This window comes from Netta rufina, assembly GCF_964035555.1.
Source record: "Netta rufina genome assembly, chromosome: 1".
Classification (NCBI taxonomy): Eukaryota; Metazoa; Chordata; class Aves; order Anseriformes; family Anatidae; genus Netta; species Netta rufina.
Window position 1 is genome coordinate 91020390 of NC_140123.1, and position 23362 is coordinate 91043751.

Consider the following 23362-nt stretch of genomic DNA (forward strand, 5'->3'; position numbering starts at 1 on the left):
ATCTGCATTTCTTAAATTAATGTCTTGAGAATATGGCCAAATACCTACAGTTTGAAATATGTAATTTAAATGAATTTATCATGTTGTTTCAATACCATACACACACCTAATAAATTTAATATAGATGTGATCGATTTTGCTGCAGTTCTGCAGCAGCATAACTTTGTCTTTATCAGCCAGAACTTCTGTTTTTGAAAACAGACATAAAAGAAGGCTACGACCAAGAACCACTCATCCAGTCACTTAGGTGGCTATTTGTCCATTGAGTGCAGTGAGACCTATCTCATAGCTTTCACTTTGGAAAAATAATGTTAAAACTGGCATAGCAAGGTAAAAACAACACATTAAAATACAGATCAGATCGGTGATTTGTATTCTCCGCTGGTGTTTAACTGTTCCATGTTTTGATGATATTTCTCATTTTGAGCATTAATATAAGCGTGCATAAAGTAAATCACAAATACGGCCAAACTGAATATATTAGAAATTGAACTACATGATAGATTGACATGTCCCCCCCATTATTTACAGTTCTAATTAAATGACTTAACAAATTGTCATTTTAGACTAAATATTAAGGTTTCTATAATAAATTGCAATCAAGCAGTTGGTAATTGCAACCAAATTTGAAATACAGTCAAACCGTGAGTTGTTGGAAACCAGGGACTAGCCAGCTGGAGCTTTTGAGAGCAGTGAAGTCTTCTGCCAGCTCAAAGGACTCTCCCTCCTGTTTAAGTTTGTCCAACTACTTCACTTTAATGGCTGGGATGTTGAAAATCAATAATCTGGAAGTTCAAAAAGTTGGGAAAATTTGATTTTTTTTTTTTTTAATTTTTTTTCCCAGCCTGTCAGGGTCATGAGATAAGAATATCAGAGGTTAAAGATTGTGACTATTGTGATGAATAGAAGACACTAGTTCATCGGTCTATTAAAAAAGCACTGAATATGCTTCAGTTGTGTGTGCTGCTTACAAACTTCTAGGGCAAGTTCTCTCAAAGTAAAGTTATTTGAGTTCAGGTTTCTAACTTGAACTCAGTCTACAGTGAGTGTGTAGTAAGTGGAGGGTAGTAAAGAGTACACTTTGTGACATGACAGAGGTATGTGAAGAGTTAGGTATTTGGGAAATACATGCTAAGCTATGTGAATTGCCCAAGTATGTTGAGGTGCTGTATTCAGCTTCAGCTGTGAAGCTGCGTGGCAGCTTAGTAAAAACTAATGGAATGATTGGTATAATGAAATGCGAATCCTTCAGAAGAAAAACACAGTGGGAATAAAATAGTTTAGAGGGGATTCTTTCTTGCAGATTGGAAAAAATGAATGAAATAACATTTATTTTTTTATTTTTAAATAATTATCATTTTGTTTTGTGTTTGGGAAATCACATATTTCTGGAGTCAACAGATAAACCAGAGAAAACTTCAGTTTTCTCTGTACTATCAGTTTGTACTAAAATCATGAACTTCAAAAAACTGTTGTAATATTTCATTTCTTCTTCAAGAAGTAATGCTAACTATAAGGTATTTAGAGTGTAGACTTCTTCCACTGGAGAGAAACAATTCTGTTACTTCTCAGAAAATGTATTATTTGCTTTAGTTAAATACAGTATTCTGAAACCCTTGTATTTCTTTTTCCCAGGCTGTTCGCTGCTATGAATCGCTAATTTTGAAAGCTGAAGGAAAGGTCGAGTCTGATTTCTTTTGTCAGTTAGGTCACTTCAACCTCTTATTGGAAGATTATCCAAAAGGTAAGTGCTTTTTATTTTTTAGTATTTCTGGTAAATATCTTTGGGGGATTGTCATTTGATGTAGGTGATAAAATAGAATCAAAAACATTTGGATAACTCACTACATTCTTGGCTTGTATTATATTTCAAAGCCTATAACAGAGTAAGACTGATGATGTCTTTATGAAAGCACAGTTGTATTCTAACTTCCCGAGCTTTTTTTTAAATTAAATTTTAATTGGGGGAAAAAAAAAAAAAAAAAAAAAAGAAACACCAGAAGCATAATATGCTGCTGATGCAGGTGAGAATATGAAGTTTATGTAGTTTATTATATGCCATGCTGCTTGCTTTATTTTTCTGGGTTACTATATGACTACAAAGTGTTGAATTCGTACCCATGAAGGATTCTTTTTTGGGGTGGGAAAGATGGGAACTGCAGAAGCTAACAGTGCTGTAAAGACACAGATGTGTAGAGTGAGCACCTGTCCTAAATTGGCCTTGCGTTTGGCCTTCATGTTTGTCCACAATCTCAATGGGTAAGACTAGGCTGAAAATGCTAATTTAAAAGCAAAAACCAGCACTTGATGTGTTTTCAAGATCTGTTTTAAACACGGAGTGGGAGAATGGGTGTATGGGTTTTCTGGAGGGAGATGTTATTATTTTAGGTCTGTTTCTTCAGGCTTTTAAATTATTAAAAGCTTTTTGCCATCGTTTCAGCCCCTGAACATATAACTTAATGTACATTTGTGCTTTGCTGTATATGGGTCAGTAGACTGCTTTTTTGGTAGAGGTGTTGATTCGAAAGGTACCCTGCTGTGTTGCTGCCTGAGGCGTGGGGCTACATCTTTAGCTTGTCCTGTTGCCCATTGATTGCGTGCTCACTGTCAGCCTGTGTCTGATAGCTGACTCCTTCCAGTGGTTGTGGAGTGTTTAGATGAGCCAAAAGTCTGTGTCTACTGTAAAACTGTGTGAGTTAGGGTTCCTGGAAGCCTATCTTGTCTTTTTTAGGTGACAGATGTTTCAATTTGTTACTGCTAGGGAGGAATTTCCAGTATGTAAATTTAGAAAGCTTTGTGTAATCATTATTGTCCACCTTTTTCTACTGAATACATCGGGGAGCCCTTCATACCCACAGCTTGTACCTACTACGCCCTGTCTAGTGGGTGTAATGTAACATAACCATGGATGTTTCAGATTCCGCAGGCATGGCAAAACCTGAAGGGAGCGTTGTGGCATGCTGCCTATAGAGTTTCCTGAAGAGTGGTCTCATTTCATGCATTTTAAACTTTTAAAAAATTACGTAAGAAAATTCTGCCACTCCTTCTGCAAATAACTTACACTGTTGTTTCTGATCAGCCTAATACAACTCTGCATGATGTGACTGCAGAATGGCTTATTGGATATACCAGTTAGGCAGAACTATATGCAAGCATGAGCATAAGAAACATTTAGACATAAAAACTTGTATTAACATACTGGTATTTTCTTAGTTGTTGCTTTAAAGTCACATCTAAATCATGAAGTCTCAGAAAGTGAGAAAACTTTGTTAGTAGTGAAATACTTGGATTAAGGAAAAAAAGGTGGTATATTCAAACAAATGATGTAGTGGAGGAAGTAGAGGAAACGATGTATCAAAGGAATTTTGATAGATGAGAAGTACAGCAGTGGCTCAGGGAAGGTGAAGGTTTTTTGATTTCATTGAGGGACACGTTCTTGTTCACAGGAGCTGTTGACATTCAGTACCAATGACTGTAAAAGTATTATTCATGGCACAAAAAAAAAAGTATTCTCTATTTCAGCTTTTCAGTCTGAAAGAACTAGAGTGCTGTTGCATTGCATCTTAAATTTAAAGCGTGAATAACTTTGTTCCATCTGTAAGTTTAAATTCTGTTGCTCTTAATTATCAAACATGCTAACTGCAATTATGGTTAATTTTTTAAATACTTGAGATCTGAAAAGTAAAGGGAGTTCAGGAATGCACTCCCTGACTAATCAGATTTTTAAGTCTTGAAGTTCCAGAACTGTACAATGCTGCAGCAGGCCCTTCAGAACTACAATGTGTCTAGTCTGAAATTAGTCTTGGATAAAGCTGTGGAGAAGTTGATGAAGGATGTAATTAATAAAATATCACGAGTAGTATGACTAATGCTAAGCAACTTTTTTCCCCTTGGAAGCCTGTTAGTTATTTTATTAACTACTTTTAATAAATGTATACACTTGTGCATGTAATGTAGGAAGGTGTGTCTTTATTAAAGGCAAATGTCATAGTGTTCTTCATTTATAAATGTTGGCAGTATAGTTTGTGCTAAGTAGAACTAAATTGTTAATTGACTGCAAAAGTACAAAAAGTGGTCAACTTTAAGCAATGCCAGGTTGGTAGAGATCTGTTAAGAGCTTCATGTTTAAATTTTGTTCTGGTTTGGTCTCTCTCTGTTAACTTTGTTCACAAACATGGATCACTCAGGTGTATTCTGTGCACATTGGTATTTTCAGGTTGCCAGGAACTTCTCACGTGTGTAGTAGCAAAGACCTGTGGGTCACTTCTGGATAAGAATTAGGACTAGTTCTGGAAAAGAGGGACCCTGAGAAAGATTGATGGCAGGTTACTGCATGTCATTACTGGAAGTAACAGGGCAAGCACTATCCTGGCACTGTGTGCACAGGGAGTGGAGTATCAGGAGCAGGCTGACTTGGAATGCAGAATAAGGTGGTGGCAGATGCCTTACTGAAGCCTAAGTACAGCTAGCGTATGTTTTTGCATTTTTAACTGAAACCTATTAAATGTTGTAGTGATTTCTCAATGTACGTTATGTTTTCCATTGATTGTAGCCACCTAATTTCAGGTATAATATGCTTTTTCATTTAAAAACAAAACAAAACAAATAGTCTCTAACAAAAAGTTGTGATTTTGCATCAGAAATTACTGGATGTTGTTCATTCTCTCTCTGTATTATGTCTGATGTCAGACTACAGCATCAAGATGTTTTTTTTCATAGCATTTAAAACTCCTGAAGCTGGTCTACAGCTTGTACTTATCCTAAAATGCAGTGTATTTGAGTTGCTGTTGTTACCTAAGGGATTTTCTGTACATCCATGGAATTGAGTTGTCCTGTTAATGTCACTCAGATGTCGTTAGGAGAAGGTGATATAGTCAAGGCATCAACCTTGGGCTGATTTTGAAATACTGTGAGCTACTGACTCGTATGTTCAGACAGTGATAATCAGGGCAGATGAATTCAGTTCAGCAAGCATGTTCCAAGGTGCTTTCTGTACCCACCATTTGTCTTCCTGATCATCACGGGTCAGGATTTGGCTTCAAGTGTTCCCAAAACGAGAACGTTCATTCCTCCCAACGACAACTTCCTGTTTTTGTAACTCTAATCTGATGTCTTACTTTTTTTTTTTCCTTTTTCTTTTTAAAACTAGACAACTGTTCACTGGTTGTTTGATAGTTGTTTGAAGCTTCCATACCCATTGTTCCCTGGGCATGTCTTCAGTGGCATCACCCACCCGCTTGCTGCTGCTCTCTGCTTTGTGCAGGCACAGCTGAATGTGCAGCTGTGTGGGGAACTGGTCCAACTGAAAAATTACCTAGCAGAAGTGATGCAATTGCCCCAGAATGTGAAACCTCAGCCTCGGGTTTTGTCAGAGGAGGTTGAGTGGTCATGTAGGCTTGTGGACCCAGGCAACACTGCGAATCCAGTTAAGACTCTATAGCATATACCTGCCATCTTTGTTGGCAGCTGCATTCCTTGGGTGGGCTGGGCTTTATTTATGTATTATTTATTTATTTATTTATTTATTTATAACTAGAATTAGTCTTACAGGAAGGTGGTGTTACATCAGTATTTGTAGATTTTTATTTTTTTTTCTTTTTCCGTGACTCTGGTTTTCATAAGGAATACAGACTGTAGGCAGTGATCTTGGAGGTTTTAGTTGTAGTTGAAATCTGTTTGAGCTCGTGAGCTCTGACATCATCTGTGTTTTCCTTGGGGGTCTTTGCATCTATTTTGTAGAAGGTTCATATACATCAACTGTATTCCAGCCTGTGACTTGGAGCACAGTTATCAGGTGCACAAGTGCAGGCATACTTTTATTATTGGCCACCTTGAATTTCTGCTCCCTGAATAAAATTCTTGAAAGTAGAAGTAGATAATGCAATTAATGAGTTAAATGGGAAAAAAAAATGCTGTTATTCACATTGCAGTTACTAAAGTGCAATAAATACTGCACTGAAATAATTCTTACTGCTGTATTCAAGCGTGATGTATTATGTCAGTGTAATTTTAATAATTTTATTTGTGGATAGTGACTGTGTTGTCAGAAGCACTAGTGTAAAATATTCTAAGTAATTTGTAAGACAGTATTGCTTAGTTCAAGGGAATTTTTACCAATGTGTAGAATATTCCTCACTCATTTATTAAACACTTTTTTCTTATGTAAAGCAGCGTGGTTGCAAGAATAAATCCCAATTTCAACAATGTTCATGTTTTCCTCTACGCTTACAATTCAAGCTTTGTAGTGTTGTTTATTATTATTATTATTATTATTATTATTATTATTATTATTTTATTTTTATTTTTATTTTTTTTATAGTGGTTAATGTTTTAGGCTATCAGAACTTTAAAGGAAAGTACTGTCAGTGGAAGCCATTTCGGTGTGCTGAGTTCAGAGGTAATTGAGTAGTGATGATGATCTTATAAACGTGAGAGAGAAGTTCCCAGTACAGATAGGATTGTGCAGATTGCTGCTGCCTTGCTGCTGGGCTGGCTTTTACCGATGAGTCCTGGAAGAACTGGAATGGAGTTTAAGTAGGCGAGCAGCTGAATGAGCTGAGGAAGAGGTGGCTGTGTTTCAAATTGAGATTATATTTGTGATTTTTTTTCTTTTGTTGCTTGTAATTGTTAATAATTGCCTGAAATTGGGTTGCTTCTATTTAGAGCTGTTTATATCATCTTCAGGATGGTGTTGAATTTCAGGCAATTGAAACTGTCACACGAAATTCCTGTAGAAAGTAGTAAGAATATTCTCCTAAGCTTACAAGACAACAGTGCTCTTTATAAATTTGGTTTCTGTTTTGTGAATGTGGTGTTGTTTTTTATTAGCAGTAGAGGATTCTTATTAAAGAATATAACTGGGCCATATTTCCATGCTTTTGACTGTTTTTTTTTTTTTTTTTTTTTTTTTTCATTTTGGGAAGTGTTTTAATGCTTATTTGTCAAAAACCATTTTGTGGAATATGTTCTTTGAAGGATTTTGAGCTACGTGTGGTTCTATTGTGTTCCTCCACTGAAATTCTCAATTTTTAAAGATCTTATTTTTTTCCACTACATATATGCTAAACTGGATGCCATTCATTATCTAAAAGATTTGTGTAATAGCAAACTTTGTCATAAGTAACTCGTTTGTCTTGCACATTTAGCACTTAGTTTCCTGTGTGAATAGCTGAGTAAGATCATGGGACGTCAGGTTTCCCACCAGCATGCCACTGCATTATATTTCCACATAGGGATGCGCATTTGTTAATAACATTACTGAGAGGACTTTCTGCTATTTTTTTCTTTTGTAAATGTATGATTGAGTTGCCTTTGTATGTTCATGTTCATTCTGTGTTAAAAAGGAAGACATGCTTTAGGCTTCTTTGATCACATCTTTTTGGTACTTTAAGCACAAATCTCTGGAGGAAGCTGGGAACAACCTCTTCCCTGAGGCCTTAGAACAAAAGACCTGAGCCGTGTTTTGCTGCTCTAACTTCCACACCTTTTTTTTTTTTTTTTTTTTTCTTTTTTAAAAATCATTGACTCAACCTTGGAATTTCCTCAACTTTTGATGTTCTTAATTCTGGGGCCCAGCAGCATTCACATTGCTAGGATAAAGCACTATTGTGGAGAAATCCTTGCACAATGTAATCAGCTGTTTCCATAACCTGCAAATGGCTCCCAGGTGTTTAATGAACATTTATTTTTCGGGAACGAGTTGTCAGATTTAAAACAATACATGTACCTTCTCTTTGCTTCCCTTGTGCTGTTCTTCAGCTAATTTTCTGTTACCATTTATTTTCACACTAGATGAGCACTAGGAATTGTTCTTTGCTTGTTTAAAAATTGACAACAAGAAAAATGTATTTAAGAAAAAGGCCATTTTTCACAGAAGACTATGGAGCTTTGGGTTGTTCAGGTTCTCTTCTCAGGTGTATGTCATCAACTTCAAGCTTGCCTGTAACTTTTTGAAGTTTACTAAGCCAAAAATACATGGTGGTCACATTTAGCCTTGCAAGGTGCCACTAGATGGTGTCAGTATCTAGTTCACTTTACCCTTACTTTGGCACCAAAATACTCGGAGTTCCATGTTTGTATCACTTTCAAAGGCCTCTTAAATTTTCAGGTATCATCAGAGTAGGCAATAAAAGATGTTCTTTGGTGACTGTGATTTGTGATTGGGTGTGCTAGAAATGACAAGTAGAAGGATGTCATTCAGGCAGTTCTTCATCCCCATTTTCATCTTGCTTTACTGATGCAATTTCGTAATTTGTGAAGCTTTACCATTCTCTTATGCAGTTAAGGAGATTAAAAAAAAATTTTCTGAAACCACATACATGGTAATTGTATAAAATGTATTTTGTTTCCTCTGTGTGAAATCAAGGAATTAAACAGGAGCAAATCAGGAAAGTATCGCCATCATCAGGTATCATCCCTGGCATGATGGTGAGATGTTCATTGACCCTAGTCATAGTAAGAGAAGAAGCCAAATCCTGGGGAGAGAATCAGAAAAGGCTGTATCATTCTGTCCGTGTGTATCTGTAGATGCTGCAAACGGGTGGCTCTGGGTGGCTGTGAAAGTCTTTTAATAAGAGGGAGCCAGTGGAGCGTGGCTGTTTAGACTTATGGAGGGCCAGTGCTGCATTTGGTGGCAGAGGCAGGTAAGATTGTGGAGTAGTTTAGGAGATTTCTTGCTGTCCAGTGTAATTTTAATTCTTTCAGCAGAAAGATAATGCTTTTGTTTTCAGAACTATTTTAGCCAAACACTGTTTTATTTGCATCAAGCCATATAGGTGATTCTGATTGCTCTGAAAACCTACATATACCGTTGGGGCAAACAAGCCCCTTATTCAGGGTGGATTGGCAAATGCTGTGTCTGCCACTCAGTATGCCGCAGGATTTTCCAGAACCTAGGCACAAGGATCATCTGATAGGCAAGTAATGTAAAATTGCTAGGTTTTGGAGAGTAAAGTTGATTGAAACAGTGCTAGCTTGATTTGATAAGTAATGAAATACTGGGCAAAAGGATGGAGGTAGGCTACCAGGAACCACTTTTGTAGGAGTTACTGAGACACTTGTCTGGGTATTGTTTTAGATGTCTGAATATGATTTCTCAGTTTTGTGTTTAAGAGAATTTTCTGTGGTTGACAAGGTGATGTTATGAATGGAGTTGAGAATGAAGAACGAACAAGGGTTTTGCATGCTGTGAAAAAAGAAGTTTCTATATGTTTAAACTCCAGCAGTTCCAGAGGTTTAAGAATTTCAGTGGTGAACTTCTGGATTTGAAAAGCTTAATAATAAGCTCCTAATCAGAAGATTGTCTGCTGAATTCTGTTGTGCTTAAGAGTGATTTCAAAGTATTCATTTCATTTTGGTATTTTGTAGCCCTAGATTAGTTTTAATGGATTTTTAAGGCTCGTTGTAAGTGGCATGTGGCAGAAGTTCTTAGATGCTTAATTTAACTTTCCTGTTCCAGTAAATTTGGATTCCTTTCAACATTTTCCCTGTATTCCTAGTATTCATAAAGTTCACATTATTTGTGAAAATCTTACTACTTGCGAAGCCAGTTTTATTTAGAGATCTCTAATATTTAAAGATCTGATTTGTCCTTCTTATTATCTCTATGTTTTAAATGAGAATTTTTATTTTTTTCCTGGGAAGCCTTTAGATTATGGGCTTATTTAAAAAAGGACATTTTAACTGAAAAGGGGTAATTCACTTTAATTTAAAAAATGTGAGTTGACTCTAATGTTTAAAAAGAACAGTGATTCATAGAATATTTTTTCTCCTGTCAAAAATTATCTTACCCTTATATTTACTTATTTATTTATTTTGCTCAGCAGAGGTCAGGTTTCAGAAGGGGATTTATTTATTTATCATTCATTTATTTTGCTCAGCAGATTCACTTTTTTCCCCCTTTTCCTTATTCTATAGTAAGTTTTGTAATATGAGAAGTTTGCACTCACCTCCTATAGTTAAAAACTTTATTTAGAGGAGAAGTTGTTTGTTTTTAAAATTAGTAAGCTGTGTGGCTTTTCGGAAACTTTCCTTTCATAATTTGGTTTCTAGCATGTTTTTTATGTGCAAGATTCTTGTTAGGAGAATGCTTGATTAGGGATCTTTCATGTGGGTTCTGGCAAAAACGAAAAACAAAACAAAGAAAACTGTTGAATCCTTTTTTTTTCCCCCAGTTTTTCTGTCCATCGTTTGCAGCAGAGCTTGTGTTCTTGTGGAGCAGATGTTAATGTAGTTGTGAACAAGGCTGAAATAAACTTTCACATCTGGAACTTGAGCACTTGTTACGTACTGAAATTGTGCATGAACAACAGCTTCTAGGTGTCTAGCTTTTTTAAGACGGAAGGGGATACTGCAGGCCTAATGGATCCCTCTGTGATTTGCTGTTGGCAACATTTTCAGCACAACACTGAGAATTGTAGTATTTTGTCTTCAAGAAGTTAAGTGCAGTGGCTGGTAGCAGCAGAATGCTGTTACCCTAGAAAGAAAGGACTGTAATTGGAGATTTGACTAGCTACCAGTATGTCATGGTTCAGAAAGGCCTGTGAAGTGAGAAACAGAGGGAAGAATCACAGAATATCTTGAGTTGGAAGGGACCCACAAGGATCATCACATCCAACTCCTGGCTCCGCACAGGACCACCCCCAAAATCAGCCCCTGTGTCTAAGAGCATTGTCCAAATGCTTCCTGAACTCTGTCAGGCTCGGTGCCATAACCACTGCCCTGGGGAGCCTGTCCCAGTGCCTGACCACCTCTGGGTGCAGACCCTTTCCCTAACCCCCAGCCTGACCCTCCCCTGTTGCTTTAAGGATGGATCACTGGAACAAGTTTCTGAACCCAGAAGTGGGATTGGGCACTTCAGACAGTGTAGAGGAGAGCTGTAATGTGTTACTTCTTCCTCTGTAAGAGTAATGTGACCTTTCTTAGAATGAAGGTCTTACCTTCTTACTGTGTGTATATGAAATGTGCTTCATCAGGCCGTGATTTCTGAGTACTCGCTTTTAGTTGTAGCATGAGGCTGGAACTAATTTCAGTGATTTCAATTGTTACCGTGAGAAGCTGCTGAATTTTATTGAAGTGTGCAAGAGGTTGAAAAGAACTTGATTTACAAACATCAGGACTCTAAGGATAACTAGCAGAATATAATGGAGCAAAAACTCCTTTAATCTATGATTTTTTTTTCCCTGTATTAAATAGAGTGCTAGTACTTCTGGGCAAGTTGCTTTAAAGCAGCAGCATTAGTGGAACCTAGCGTTTTCTGCCTCCTAATTTCTCTCTTCCACTGATAAGTGCATGCTTTGTCAGTCAGGTCTGAACACAGCGCATACCTTTGTTTGACCTCTCCCATTTTTCAGTGCTGTTTAGCTCAGTTCCTGTGCCTCTGGCTGGGGATCAGGGCTGTGAATCCTCTGACTGTCCAGAGTTAGGAGCAAGAATAAAACTGGAGCTGTACACCTTTTTGCTGCACTTGCATAAAGAGTGGGTTTGGTTGGTGATTGTTAGTAAGGCTTTTTTTTTTTTTTTTTTTCCCTCCGGTCTTCTGTTGTTTCTTTAGCATTGTATTTAGTGTTCTTTTCATCCCGTTGTTTTATCCATATTCCCTGTATAAATGACTACAGTAGTTACTTTTTAAAAATAGTGGGTTGTAAGAATTTCTCATTTTCCTAAGTCTTGCGTTGTACGGTGCTGTTGACTTGATTACTTGCAATATGCTTTAACCTTTTAAAATTTGGGTAGTGGCTGCTTAAATTAAGACTTTTTTTTCCTTTCATGTAGGTGTGGTGTATTACGAAAGTGTTTTATTGTTTGTATGTGTTTCCCTGTTTGGGAAAGCAAAATCATCCCCGTGTTCAAAAGCTAATTACACTTTTCTGTCATAAAATTATTAATGATACCCAGGAAAAGGTGAATCTGGGAGGAGGCGGTTTTCTGTTACTGTGAGCGTATGGTGCCCAGCTTAGTTACAGAACGTGAGTGAAATATGGTTACTCTTAATGTTCTTAATCTTATGTTTGGGCTGTGGTCCTATACTTCAGTTTGTACTGATGCAGGGAGGGAGTTGTATTCCTAAGTTCTGAAAGCCTTAGCCTGATGGTGTCAATTTTTAAATGGTTTTATTCAGCTAAATTGCATGTAAGCATTTATGCTTTTGGCATGTTGGTAACAATGGTGAATATTCTCCTAATTTTTTTCCTACCCTGGGCATCCAAATGAATCCCAGTTTAGAGCACCAGCACTAGAAGCTGGCTTTTCAAGGGAGTTCTGGTTTGAGAGGCACAGTATAGGCATGGTTCATACCAACTAGGTGTGTAAAAACAGTGGCTAGGGATGAGTGCAGAGGTGGGTGCAGGTTGCTGTGGGTCAGATCCGTGCTGTCCTGAGTGGAGCAACGTGGAGCATGAGGAGGGCAGGAGCAGCACCACTGGGGGTGTTTGGTCCCCCGTGGAAAGCACATGGGAGTATCCTGCTGGGGGATGTTATAGGCAGAAAAACTCCAAGCTAGTTAGAAAGAACAGGCCATCTCTGTTCTTGTATCCAACCCAAATTAATGGATTTGAGCAACGATACTGATCAGCACTCAAGAAGATCAGCAAAAGAGCTGCAAGGTCCCAGAGTTTTGGTAGTAAGCTGTGTTGGGAAGGAAAAACATACCAGAAGAAAACAGCATGTGCTTTATATTGGAGGATTTGGGTAAAAACATTAAAATGGCAAATATACTCCTGCTCCAAATGTGGTGGTGTATGGGTTACCCTTAATGATAAGCATCTTTATTAGCCTGTTTGTTTCTACCCACAGGCAGAATCTTGTAAATGCAATCAAAAATATCTAGGGTTGCAGTAATTAAGAAAGATTGAAGATCACTAGGGTACAGAACGTAACTACAGGAGATGAAGGAGGTCTGGGTGTATCCTCTGTGTGTCTTGTCATTAAATATGTTTTCTTATTTTGCTTAAGCCTTTATACTTCCAACTTACGGACATGAGCTTGCAGGACAGGCATTGAAGGATGATAAAATTTCAGGACATACATAGTTCATCCGTGATACCTTCAGGAGATGAACCTGCACAGCAAGTACATACAGTTCTTGCTGTCTTAATCTGTTTAGTGTCCGTAATTTTTCAAAGCAGAGGTTGTCGTCTTTTGTTGTTTGGAAAATGCATACTGTGTAGAAACCATTCTCAAATCTTACCAAGCAAATAGTAGAAAAATGAAACTGTAACTGCAGTGAATCATTATTTAAAGTAGTCCATTTTTGATGGTGCCTAGTGCAGTGATCGTACAAGAACATAAGGCCTGTTTGCATTCTAGTCTGATGTTGCCATATGCCTGTTAGCCAAAGGGCAAGATGTATCAACAAGAATTTTCAGTCAGAAAGAAGGTAGGAATGGCTATTTGAGCAGTGCATTGCTGTGTAGTACTAGTATTCTTCAAAACAGAGCTGTTCTAGAGCTGGTTTTCAGCTTAGTCTGTCTTAGTAGATGTTGAATAAAATGTAAGCTTTTTTTTTTTTTTTTTTTTAACTTGCTTTTGTTTCTCCAGCTACTGAATGAAAGGGCATGTGAAATTGATTTCTCTTTGTATGTCCCTCTGTACCAGTTCTTTAGAAATTACAGGACATCAGGGAGCATGGTAAATGAGCTACATGATTAAATTTTTAAATCTTAGAGCAGCTTTGTCCAGGAAGAAAATCCCAAAATTTCAAATGATTCCTTTTGTTACAGGATTCTTTAAAATATTGCTTGATTTACATTTGTATGATTAATAATAAATACACTTTGGGGTTGACGTCTCATAAAACAAAATTATAATCTCAAGGAATGCATTACCCACAACAGGGTACTTACTGTGGCAATGTTACTTTTATTAAACCATTTATCATTTTAATGTTGTGTATTCTGACTCTTAAGGTTTTCTATCTTTTTCTTCAAAAAAAAAAAAAAAGCAACAAAACAAATTCAATACTTATTTTTCTTTTCTACAGCATTATCTGCATACCAGAGGTACTACAGTTTACAATCTGACTACTGGAAGGTCTGTATATGCTGCTTTTTTTTTCTTAAACATAATGTTGTAAACGATTGAATTTCTTAAACAGATTAGTTTCAGTATGTTTGGAATATCTACCTGCAATTACCTTTTGGCATATTAATTGGGTCTTAATGGAAATGTTCATCTATGTGTACAATTCATTATAAATCTAAGTGGAAATAAATCTTCACGCCATTTGCTGAAATGACAGATCAGTTAACTTGACACATTTTAGATTTTCTTTTTATTACCCATTACTTCATTTTTTTCTTATGTATCCAATATCTGTGTTTGCATATGAATGTTGAGAGAATCTTAACCACTTGAAAGCTGCTGTGCGGGTGTTGAACTTACAGTAGGAAAAACGTTTTCAGGTTGTGTGTTATTTTCATAAATGTCCCTTTCAGTGTCTTAGAGAATGTTTTTAGGTAAGAAGGGAGGAAAAACCTGCTAGTACAGATATGTCTCTAAGTCCATGTAAAGGTATTAGGACTTTAAATAAAATTTAAAATTTTCTTAGTGATACTGTGGAAAATAGGTAACATTGCTGTCTTGTCACATGGAATAATTTGAAGCTTGTTATTGAGTCACAAGTGCAGGAGAGCACTTAACACAGTTGTGTGGTCTTTAGCAGTTGTGTGGTCTTTAGCAGATGTTCTTAAGTACATATTTCAAATGAGGATGGCTCGCTCTGGAAGAACATGAATACAGTGTATATGTCAGCATTAGGAAAACAACATTTTCAATGTTCTTTACGTTTTTTATAGAGACTAAGTATTTTCTGAAAAATCCTTTGACATCCTTTCCCTTCTGGGAGGGTGGGAAGAGAAACGTAGGGTAAATAATGGGTAGAAGAGTGAGCCAGCGTGTGTTTCCATGCGTATGGAAGAGGGGTCCAGTCAGAGGATCCTAGAGAAATTGTTCATGTGGTCCTGTGATTGCCCTATTCCACTAGAAATTGGTCAAGATCCATTTTTGGACTGGCGTGTTTTGGAGTCAAAGTGGTTTATTTTCAGAAATAATTGTTCTGTTTTAAACAAGTACAACAAAATTAGTATTCATATCTTCTTCTTAAATGCTCTGGGAGAGTTAAAGATTGTTGTAAATGAATGTTGGAATCTATCAGCTAATTAAATGTCTATTGTAATTGTTTCTATTGTTTGTACTCTTCCCATGTTAAGCATTTCAGAATATTTTGTGTCTTGAATTATTTTGTCTGGCTTCTATTCTTATGGCTTGCTATTAAGAGAGGTGATAGATGATGAGTAAATTATTTTCCTAACATAAGTGTGCAGGGTGAGGTATGTGAATGTATATATTTTATAAGCATGGAGTGCTTTCATATGGCTCATAACGTCTGCAAATAAAAGAAATACAAATGCTGATTGTTTTGCAGTTCCATTTCAAGAGCAAGGATGGTAGTAAAATGTGTGATACGCGCTTGATTTGTTGAAAGCAGCAATTTCTGTTTGTATTCAGCGTGCTAATACTCTAAGGTACTTGTTTGTAGCCCAAGAGTTTGACCATGCTGAGATAATCTCAAACAATTCCAGTTGCAAGCATGTGAGCATTGTCTTGATTTGACAAAAGAGTATTTTTACTTCTACAAAAAGACAGCATCATCACTTCAAGTTGGCCTCAAGCAGAAAGGATACTATGTTTTTTGATCTCGCTATGAGTTTCTTTACTGATATGTAGTCCTGAATTTGGTAGTTTTTCATTTTTACTTTATCAGAATTATTTTGGAGATTTTCTTGGTTTTTATCTGCATGAAAAAGAGCCTGAAAGGGACTAAAACCATTTTTCAGTTAAAACTTTTTTTTTTTTTTTTTTTTTGCTGAAAGTGCTGAAAGCCACAGGCTAACCATAATTCTTGATGGGTGATGAAGTTAGTCTGGAGTTAGCAGTGGGAAGCTGCCTGGGTTCGACCTGGAGAAAGATGTTTTCCCTCTTGCCACCTCCATCCCCTTTGCACCGAGAGGATTTGTTTCTTGTTGTCCTTAATGTCTTGTACCTGTAAGAATGATAAGTGTATTTTTGATCACTCCATGGTATGCTCTTCTTATAGACTTTTTAATTAACTTTTACAGAGATATGCAAATGCTTAAAAAAACAAACAAACTTGGATTTCCTTGGTTCGCTGCATTTTTTATTTTTTTTAAGATTCTCTATTAGTTTTTTTTTTTTTAGCTCAATTCTTTCAAGGTTAGGTGTTGTCAATTAAGCTGTTAGAATTTCTGATGGTAAAGAAAAGAGGAGAGAGAAGGGTGTGAAGAAAAGGTGGTGTTTGTGAGCTATGAGGAGAGCTGTGTGAAAGAACTGAGAAATGCATGGAGATTGCTGAATCACATGAATGTTATTATATAAGCCAGGTTTGGAACCACACAGGATCAGTCTTATGTTCTGCAGCTATTTGAATATCTGAACTTATTTAGTGTATTGCACTGCACGTTGCTATGGTTGAAGTAAGTGACCTGTATCTTTGCTTCATAAGTAGAAAATTTGTAGAAGGGTTGTGAGAGATTTTAGCTTGCTTTGGGTGTACTTTGGCCTCCTTACGTAGTGTTTTTAGACTTTGCTACTTTGGGTTTTCACTGTTGCATCAGGTTGGTAAGTGATCGTTCCTTTGATGGATTGTTCGTTATATGGATTCGTTCTGCAATTTATCCTTTTTCTTTTTTTTTCTTTCAAGAAGGAAAAAACATTTTTCATAGATTTTTCTAATGCTCTGATTTTTATTTTTTACCAGGTGTTTTTCTGTCTTTTCAGAATTCAGAGTGTGGGCTGTTTTGTTTTTAATTCAGGAAGCAGTTTGTTGATCCTATGGAACAAACTAAGAAAGTTCAGAAAATATATTCTGATACAAGTTATAGTTGAAGAAGTGAAGGGATGAAAAACTGGGAAGGTGCCGTATTTTGCCATTTATCAGATCAATATTCCCTCCAGTCTGATAAAACATTTTGAAGAAGTGGTGTCTGAATGCAGAGTTTTGAAAGAGCTGGGTTGCATTATGCCACGTACTCCTTAACAGACCACTTTTATCAGTGATCTCTTTGGGCACCCACAGAGCAGTGTAAAATGTCCTACAAAATTACTGTGTTGGGTTTTTTTTGTTTGCAGTTTTTGTTCTGCACAGGCACTGTGGTGTCTTAACTCTGCATTAAAAAAAAAAAAAAAGTATTTGACTTGAAATCTGGCAAAGTAAATATCTCAACTTGAATAGAAGCTGAGATAACTTAATAGAGCTCTTCAAGTACTTTTGTCAGTGTTTTTTTCTTACTTGTCTATGCTAAAATAAATGTGCCTTCTGTGCAGTGTACTTCATTCGGATTTCTTTTTAAAACTCCCGTGTCAAAATTTTTGGGGGAGGTGAGGAGGACTGTGGGGGATGAACAGATAGGAAGGGCAGTTCAGGAGAGGGAGACAACAACTCGAACTCCAGTTTGTGGATTTTGATGCAGCTGAGAAAAAAAAAAAAAGATACCAAGTGTAAGTGTCTGCCATGGTTATCAGTTTTGACATATTCTGAGGAGGAAGGATTAGAGGCTCAGCAAGGAGCAAGATATTCCTGATTTTATCCAAACGTCATGGCAGAAATCTGGCACCTGGAAAAAGTTATTTTAGTCATCTCATGTGGTTGTATTATAATGTAGTCGATCATACTGAACTCTTCTATACAGCATCTGGGTACTGGTAGGGGCTATCCTAACACAAATTTCAGTATGTGATAGAGCGACCATGCGAGCACAAAAAATATGTGCCTCTGTTGCATTGCCCTGGTTGCTTGAGGCAGAGGAAACCTTCACAGAAAGAAACCCCACACAGATGCGGGACTGTGAAAGATTTCAGTGCTCACTAGATGGTTCTGGGGAGGGGTTTGTAGAAGAACCTGGCTGTCCTCTGCTTCCCTGAGATCTCCTCTGCTTTGACATGGTGCTGTTACTGCAGCTCTGTTTTGGTTTGATAATCATGTTTAAAGTATGTTTACGTGGCCTTCTGCAGGTAGGTGTGTGTTCACGTGTTGTTAGTTAGCCATCGCGTACCTGTCATCGTTACAACACAAATGGTAAATAAACAAAACTTTTTGGTGTGGGTACCTACTAGGTTGAGCTCCGCAGGTAGCTGCAGGCTGCCAGTGTGGGCAAACAACGTACCTGACAAATAGGATCTTACCTGCAGGAAGCTCCTGCGTGCTGCTTCTCTGCAGTGTTCCCATAAGCTGTCTATTACTACTATCTCCGTAGCTGGGGAATGCACGTATGTCTTTTTAGACAGGATTCTAATCAAATCCAAGGGACTGTGGACAAGTTGTGAGAAGTGTGTGACTGCTGTCACACGTGCTTCTGAGTGTGTTTATTCATCACAAAGGAGAATCGTGGAGTCACGGAATAGTTTGGGTTGGATGGGACCTTTAAGATCATCAGATCCAAACCCTGCCATGAAACTGAAGGGAGGGAAGTAAGTCCCATAGGTGTTTTGTGGCAAGGTCAGGTATCAATCAGCCTTGTTCTGGAAAGCAACCATCAGGTACTCCCTGCCAGTGGTTGCTGGATATTAGGACTCCTGTCTAAATTTGCAAGTTTACCTCAGGTTGCTATCCTGCGTGCATGGCCTTCTTGGTGTTTATCTCTTAAAATAAATGATGGTTAGAAACCTGATTTTGGCAATATTTGCAAATAACAATTTCCTCTTTACTTTTTCAGTCCTTCGAAAACTGAGGAGAACCTAAAACAATGCAGAGGTTCAAAAATAAAGCACTAAAATTTTGTTTAGGAAACCCAGGAAAATGAGACTTTGTGTAACTGCGTGCTTGTCATGGAAGAAGGATCTGATCCTAGTCTGTGCTGAGTTGTTGGCTTATTGCAGAAAGCAATTTTTACAGTGGTCTTTGATATGTAGCCCCACAGTGTAATTTAGTACCAGTTAATTTTTTACAGTGCTGTTTTATAATTAAACCTATGTAGAAATGTTACGAAGGGTGTTTTATCAACCTTATGGCTAAAACACTTTTAATTAGTAGCAAGGCTTTTTTTCCCCTAAAGAAATGAAAGTAAGACCATACGTGTTTGTTTTTAAATTGGACCTGCTGCTTGTCTTAAATATTCCTGTATGACTTCCCATCTCTATACATTTTCCATTTTGATAGGCCAAATGTCTTTTTTTGGTATGTTTTCTTAATGCTGTAAAATGGGAAAACAATTGAAAATACTTTCATGCTTTAATTTTGGATGTTTTGCCATCTCTTTTTCTCCAGACTGTAAGTCCATTTCCCCCTTTATAATAGTTGGACAAAAAGCAATTACTAGACATACTGATAACAACAAATAAGAGAACATTTTGCACCTTAGAGAGTCTGTTAGAAGACAGAGCAATTTTCCATTTCATTGACTCACAACTGTTTTATTTTCTACAGTAACCTCAAAATACCAAGCACCATTTTAAGGTAGAATTCATCAAAACTTCCATTTTTTTTTTTTAATTGGCTATAAATGCTTAGTTTAATTGAAACAGTACAGTGGTATAGGATCAACAGGAATTGCTGGAGCAGACAGATTTCTGAAATGAAAGTTGGAGAAGGCAGTAGTAATATGATCTGTGAATGCTGCTTTTTATGCCTTTAGTTTTTTTCTCCTTTTTTTCTCCAGAAAGTGATTTTTTTTAATGGAATGGGTATCCCATGTAAGGAGAACGGTCTTAACAAGCTTCCCCATAAGAGTCCCAAGAGAACACAACTTTAAAATGACACACAAAGCCTTTAATATAAATGATTGCCCTGTAGCAACACAAGACATGTACAGGAGAAGCAGAAAAACAGAAACAGTCCCTTTGATCAGAGGAGATGTAATCAAAGAAGCACTTAGAAGAAGACTTAATCAGGAAAGCAAGTTTCAAAAATCCTCAGTGAAGGGGAAATTACTGAACTTCGGGGCATTGCAGAAAGAGCGGAAAGACAGGGTTGCTTGACAAAGACGGGTAAGATGAAAAACCTGCAATTCAGAATATGTTTTAAAATAAAAATAGAAATTCCAGAGAAAATAGAGAATCAGCAAGTGAAAAATAACCAAAATTAATAAAGTTAATAGCGTCTCCCTTCTCAGAGTTGTTTTGTTAATATCTTATAAATGGTCTACATCTTCAAATGTCTTCTGTACTTCTTTCTGAAAATGTAAGTGTCATCAGGGCAATACAGGGAATTCATTGATGACCAAAGACAGGTCATCATAATGGAGATAAAAAGAAAGGATAGGTATTTTCAGGAGACTACTTCGTGGACAGCAAAGTAGTCTGGAAATACAACCTGAGTATGGTGACAACATAATGATAATACAGGGTGGTAAGCTATTAGTACCATTTAAAAAAAAAAAAAAAAAGGGGGGGGGGGTCCTGAGGAGGAGAGAAGGAAAAAAAAAGCAAGACTTCGAGTGCAGTTAAGCAAATAACATGAAGAGGAAAGTGTGGCTAGAGGAAGAATCAGAGAGAGTGGGAGAATGAAAATTGTAGCCTTGATGAGAATTTGAATACAAAGAAAATGAGAAAAGTAAAAACATATACTAAGGGTACAAGCATATGTGGAGAATGGAGGAAAGTGTATATATAGAAGAATACAGGAGGGGATTGTGGGAGGTCTGTAATGAGATTTTTGCCAGCTTTCTCCCCAACGGCAAGCCCTGTGTCATAAATTCACCATGTACAGTGGGAGGGACTAAAAAAAAAAAAAAAAAAAAACAAATCCAAGGAGGGCAATAACTGTTCAGGTAAAGGGGAGCACTGTATATCACTTTCTATCAAAGGACCAGGATGTCTTGTTATTTTGAGCAAGGCAAGCAGTGTAGTGTGTGAAGCACTGGCAATCACTGGGCAAGCTAGGTAAGTAGAAAAATAAAAATTCATTAACTCGAGAGTGGCAGAAATTAACTTAGTGGGACTTCAGCTAGTAAAAAATTAACCCTCTGGGCTGAACTTGCTGGAAAGTACGTGGCAAGGGGTTGAATGCGTTAAGATGACAGACGCTTCTTTCATGAACAAAGTGATGAAGATTTTTAATGTACGTGCCTGTTTCTGCAGCTGTTGACAAGAAATTTCTGTCACATGAGAAAGGGGCTTTACAGGAAACAAGGAAAGAAGTATCTAGCAAGTGCAAAAGTATTTTACTGATCACGGAATCACAGGATCATCCAGGTTGGAAGATACCTCCAAGATCACAGAGTCCAACCTCTGACCTAACACTAACAGTCCTCCACTAAACCATATCCCTAAGCTCTACATCTAAACGTCTTTTAAAGACTTCCAGGGGTGGTGACTCCACCACTTCCCTGGGCAGCCTGTTCCAGTGCCTCACAACCCTTTCAGTGAAGAAGTTCTTCCTAACATCTAACCTAAAACTCCCCTGGCTCAACTTTAGCCCATTCCCCCTCGTCCTGTCACCAGGCATGTGGGAGAACAGACCAACCCCCACCTCGCTACAGCCTCCTTTAAGGTACCTGTAGAGAGCAATAAGGTCGCCCCTGAGCCTCCTCTTCTCCAGGCTGAACAAGCCCAGCTCCCTCAGCCGCTCCTCGTAGGACTTGTTCTCCAGGCCCCTCACCAGCTTCGTCGCCCTTCTCTGCACCCGCTCAAGCACCTCGATGTCCTTCTTGTAGCGAGGGGCCCAAAACTGAACACAGTACTCGAGGTGCGGCCTCACCAGAGCTGAGTACAGGGGGACAATCACTTCCCTAGCCCTGCTGGTCACACTGCTTGTACGAGCCAGGATGCTGTGACTGGCGTATGCTTTGTTGGGTTGGAAACTGACTGGGTAGCTGGGCTCAAAGAGCTGTGAATGGAGTCAAATCCAGTTGGAGGCCGGTCACTAGTGGTGTCTCCCAGGGCTCCGTACTGGGGCCAGTCCTCTTTAATATCTTCATCGATGATCTGGACAAGGGGATCAAGTGCACCCTCAGTAAGTTTGCAGATGAAATTATGGTATGAGGTATGCTGAATTGAAAGACTACATTTATAAACTGTGCACCATATAATCTCTGTCTTGTGTCAAAATACTACATGTAGATACTCAAAATACTAGATTTCTTTGGTGACCCTGTAAATCAGGTTATTTCAGCATCCCATGGGTGTAATCATTTACTTTGATGGCTCTAAGATTTTAGACTGGGATTCTTAAATGCAAACTGAGTTTATGAAGGCTAACTAGAATTCTGTCTTAAGGGTAGAAAGAGTTATGTGTATGCTTCCAAAATATTTCAGAGAAAATGATGAATAAATAAGGAGAATCTCTGGAATGCTGGAAAGGTAATGATGGTTTTATTACCAATAATGTATTGTCATCTATAAAATAAACAGAAAATAGAGCCAATGAATAAGTGTATTTGGGTTTCAGGAAAAAAATCTTTTAATATTGAATGCTAAAAATAAAGGTTATCTCTTGTAAAGCAGAGTTGAGAGAAGTGTATGTATTTTTTCATAAAATGTGTTGTTAAATGAATGACACCTAGAAAGATTAAAGAGAAAATGTGTTGCATTTCGTGCTGTTAATTAGAGACTAAAGCACAACTGATCACTATTTTAGAAAAGATGATACATTTATCTAGATACTTCTTAAGTGGTAATGCATCTTAGGAGTTACGTCTTTGGGGGGTGTTTTTTCTGTTTTATAGTGGGTTTGTGTGAAATTGCCCCTCTGCTAGCAAAAACATTGAATTCTCAGATAGTTCCATGCCAGAGAAAGAAGTGGACGCTGTTTTTTCACTGTTGTTAATGCAGACAAATAATGGGGCATGTCCAATTTTGTGTAAAGTAAAATTGTACAAGGCCCTGATAATTAACACGCATATTAACTGGTTTATGCAATGGGAATGACGAGCACGCATGTTGCCTCAGCTTGAAAGGAATCAAGAGTAGGTGTAAAATCTGAAAAAGAATGAGATCAGCCAATTTAACTAATAAATTTTGACACGTTACTTTTGACCTCCAGATAAATCTGATAAATTGCCCCGTCATTCAATACTAAGGAATCCTCCTTTGCACATACAAACCATTTACCTGTTTGGGTCACAACAAATATTAGTTCCTTCATGTGGAGCATGTATGTTGCTATTTCTTTGAAATATTTTGCCTTTGCACAAAATAATAATAAAGAAATTATTTCCAGACCTGCAGTTCTGAATTTTTGTAATGCATATTCATTTATTAAATCACTCATCCTTTTTAATCAAGGGATCTATGAGAACTGATGAAACTCTAGCAAATCTGTAACTTTCTTGGAATGTTGATGGTGGAAGAGGAGTGAGAAACTTTGCTTGAGTCAGGAGAGGGAGAAGACAAAATGGTATCTCAGAGTAAA

General features: G+C 37.5%; 1 protein-coding gene across 16 annotated transcripts in view; it reads left to right on the forward strand.

Annotated features, from left to right (window-relative positions):
• KDM6A (lysine demethylase 6A) overlaps nt 1-23362 on the forward strand; it is a 152067-nt gene that overhangs the window by 30925 nt on the left and 97780 nt on the right. For all 16 annotated transcript variants that reach the window (XR_014618872.1, XM_084295670.1, XM_084295671.1 and 13 more), the window contains exons 3-4: nt 1636-1744; nt 13979-14028. Coding sequence is in view for 15 of the 16 variants with exons in the window: in XM_084295670.1 (XP_084151796.1) it covers nt 1636-1744; nt 13979-14028 (159 nt within the window). In the remaining variant the exon portion in view is untranslated. The remainder of the gene's footprint in view (nt 1-1635; nt 1745-13978; nt 14029-23362) is intronic.